Here is a 2,225-nt window from a genome sequence, read left to right on the forward strand (position 1 = left end):
TATGTATGTATGTACGTATGTATTTATACGTGTTTATATATATATATGCATGTATGTATATATATATGTATATTTATATATTTTAATGAGATTGATTCTATGGTATACAAGTTGTGTTGATTACGGAGATTTTGGAATGAATCTCGTATCGCACCATTTATCTATAGACGTATTTATCATAATATTTGAATCTGTTCGCAGGTAATCCTGGATACTGAGGCTCGGGGACTCAGAAGCAGCAAAGTGCTTGTGCAGGGGCAGAACACGGGTCCTGTCAATGTCACAGCCTATCTCAGCGAAGACGGCTACGGGTCGCACCAAATCAGGGCAAAGAAGGACTTTATTGTGATTGATCCCTTCAACGTCATTCCCGAAGCCAAGCAGGTGGGTCTGATTTCTATTTGTATTGTGGTTTGGTTGGTTGGGGTGGTTGGCAGGACCAACTCATTTCGATTGTCGACCTTGTCTTTTTACGATACGCAAGGCGTATATGTATCTTAGATGGGTTCTGTGGATATCATTGATTTCAGTAGCATTAGCTGTTGTGTTCAGACTGCGTTTTGGTTTGTTGTGTTCTGTACATGAGATTGTATGATGAGGATATGTGGCCTCAACGTCACTTGGCCTTCTGTATATCTGCATCCGGTGCTTTTAGTTATTATCAAATTGCACACATAGTATATTTTCTGCCAACCTCTATACGTAAACGTGTCCATCTAACTATTTCGAACGCACAACGGTCACAGGTATGTCTACTCTGCCATATCCTTTTGGTGTTGCATGTGGGGTAGACGTTCGTTTCAATCCAGCCTTTAGCAGATATTCCTTTATTTCTACCTAACAAGTTTTTGAATGTGTCCACATGCATGACAACACTTTCGCGTATCGTACACCAAAATAAATTTTAAGTACAGGTGTAAGCGTACATTTACGTTTACGTTCTTTTTCATGTTTATATGCACATTCATTTAGGTACAACGCATACATGCGTTAACCCGTCTACCTATCTGTGATATATATACATCGCAAATACGCAAACGGTCGCCGGAAACGGTCGTCTAATGCCAACAAATACATGTGTACATGCACACCAAAGGACATTTGATAAACATAGCCATCATATCCTTGGGAATATCCCCCCCACCCCATCCTTTCGGCACCCTCACCCCTTACCACGTGCCTTGTACCTCTGCAGATTGTGTTTCCGCTGGGCGACGTCCAGTACCACTTGTTCAAGCGTGACCACGAGGTGATCATTCCTGATCCACAATATTTGTGGGAAGTGCATGACGAGAACATCGCCCACGTGAGCTTTGATGGAGAAGCCCACGGCATGACTGTCTTGGGCACCACCAGCTTTGATGTCGTCGATGCCTTCATGCAAATCAACAACGTCACGCGCGAGGTCGAAGTATGTGAATGGGTGTTGGTTGTTGGAGCGGTGGTGTGTTGTGTGGGGCTATGTGTCCAGTACGCTACGGTGTAGCTATGGTTGTGCTACGTGTGTTAGTGTACTTCATACATGCGTCTGCGTTGTAGTTGGGGATGTGCACATATGTGAACGTGTGCGCAGAAAGTTGGCTATAGGTGCGCTTCGGTTGTCCATTCACTTGGCGTGCATGTGCTAACTGAGTGATCAGGTTTGTGATGTAGATTGGTGTAGGTTAGTCGTGTGGGTGGTATCGTAGTTCAATTACATATGGATTTATGTGTACGTCGGCGTCTCTGCGAAATTACCTAATCTGCATTCGTACTCGAAGCTGGTTCCTCTGTCGTTGATTGCAAAACTATCCTTGATATATTCTTTGCCATCCACAACTCAAATATATCACTAATCACGTTCAGAGACATGCCGTGTGCACTTGTCTTTGTACTAGTAGTCCCCCACCTACCATGCACTATGCACACGCATATGTTAGTCATACACGCACTGTTGTGTGTGTACCGACGTCACTGACACATGACCTCCATCTGCTGCAACAGGTGATTGCGCCCGAGACACTGAGCACATCACTCAGACACGTAGCCACGGAAGCCATTGACGAATGCGACACCACATTACATCTCAACAGCCACGACCCGTGGTTTCTCCTGGAGCACCACGCCTACGACTGGACCGTCAGTGTCTGTGCAGGTGTGTTCTGTTGGGCTGTGGTTGAGTGTGTTTTGTTGGACTGTGGTTGGCTGTGTTCAGTTGGCCAGTAGGCAGGTGTTTATGGTTTTCC

At 45.0% G+C, this 2,225-nt stretch overlaps 1 protein-coding gene across 1 annotated transcript; it reads left to right on the forward strand.

Annotated features, from left to right (window-relative positions):
- Positions 1 to 5: 5 nt before the first annotated feature.
- On the forward strand, positions 6 to 2,134 carry SARC_12474 (hypothetical protein; the record flags this gene model as incomplete). Its single annotated transcript, XM_014293420.1, has 4 exons — positions 6 to 11; positions 202 to 384; positions 1,196 to 1,411; positions 1,984 to 2,134. Coding segments are annotated over 4 exons (556 nt in total), but the record flags the coding sequence as incomplete, so codon positions are not given.
- Between the last annotated feature and the right edge of the window lie 91 nt (positions 2,135 to 2,225).

This window comes from Sphaeroforma arctica (assembly GCF_001186125.1).
Source record: "Sphaeroforma arctica JP610 unplaced genomic scaffold supercont1.2327, whole genome shotgun sequence".
Classification (NCBI taxonomy): Eukaryota; class Ichthyosporea; order Ichthyophonida; genus Sphaeroforma; species Sphaeroforma arctica.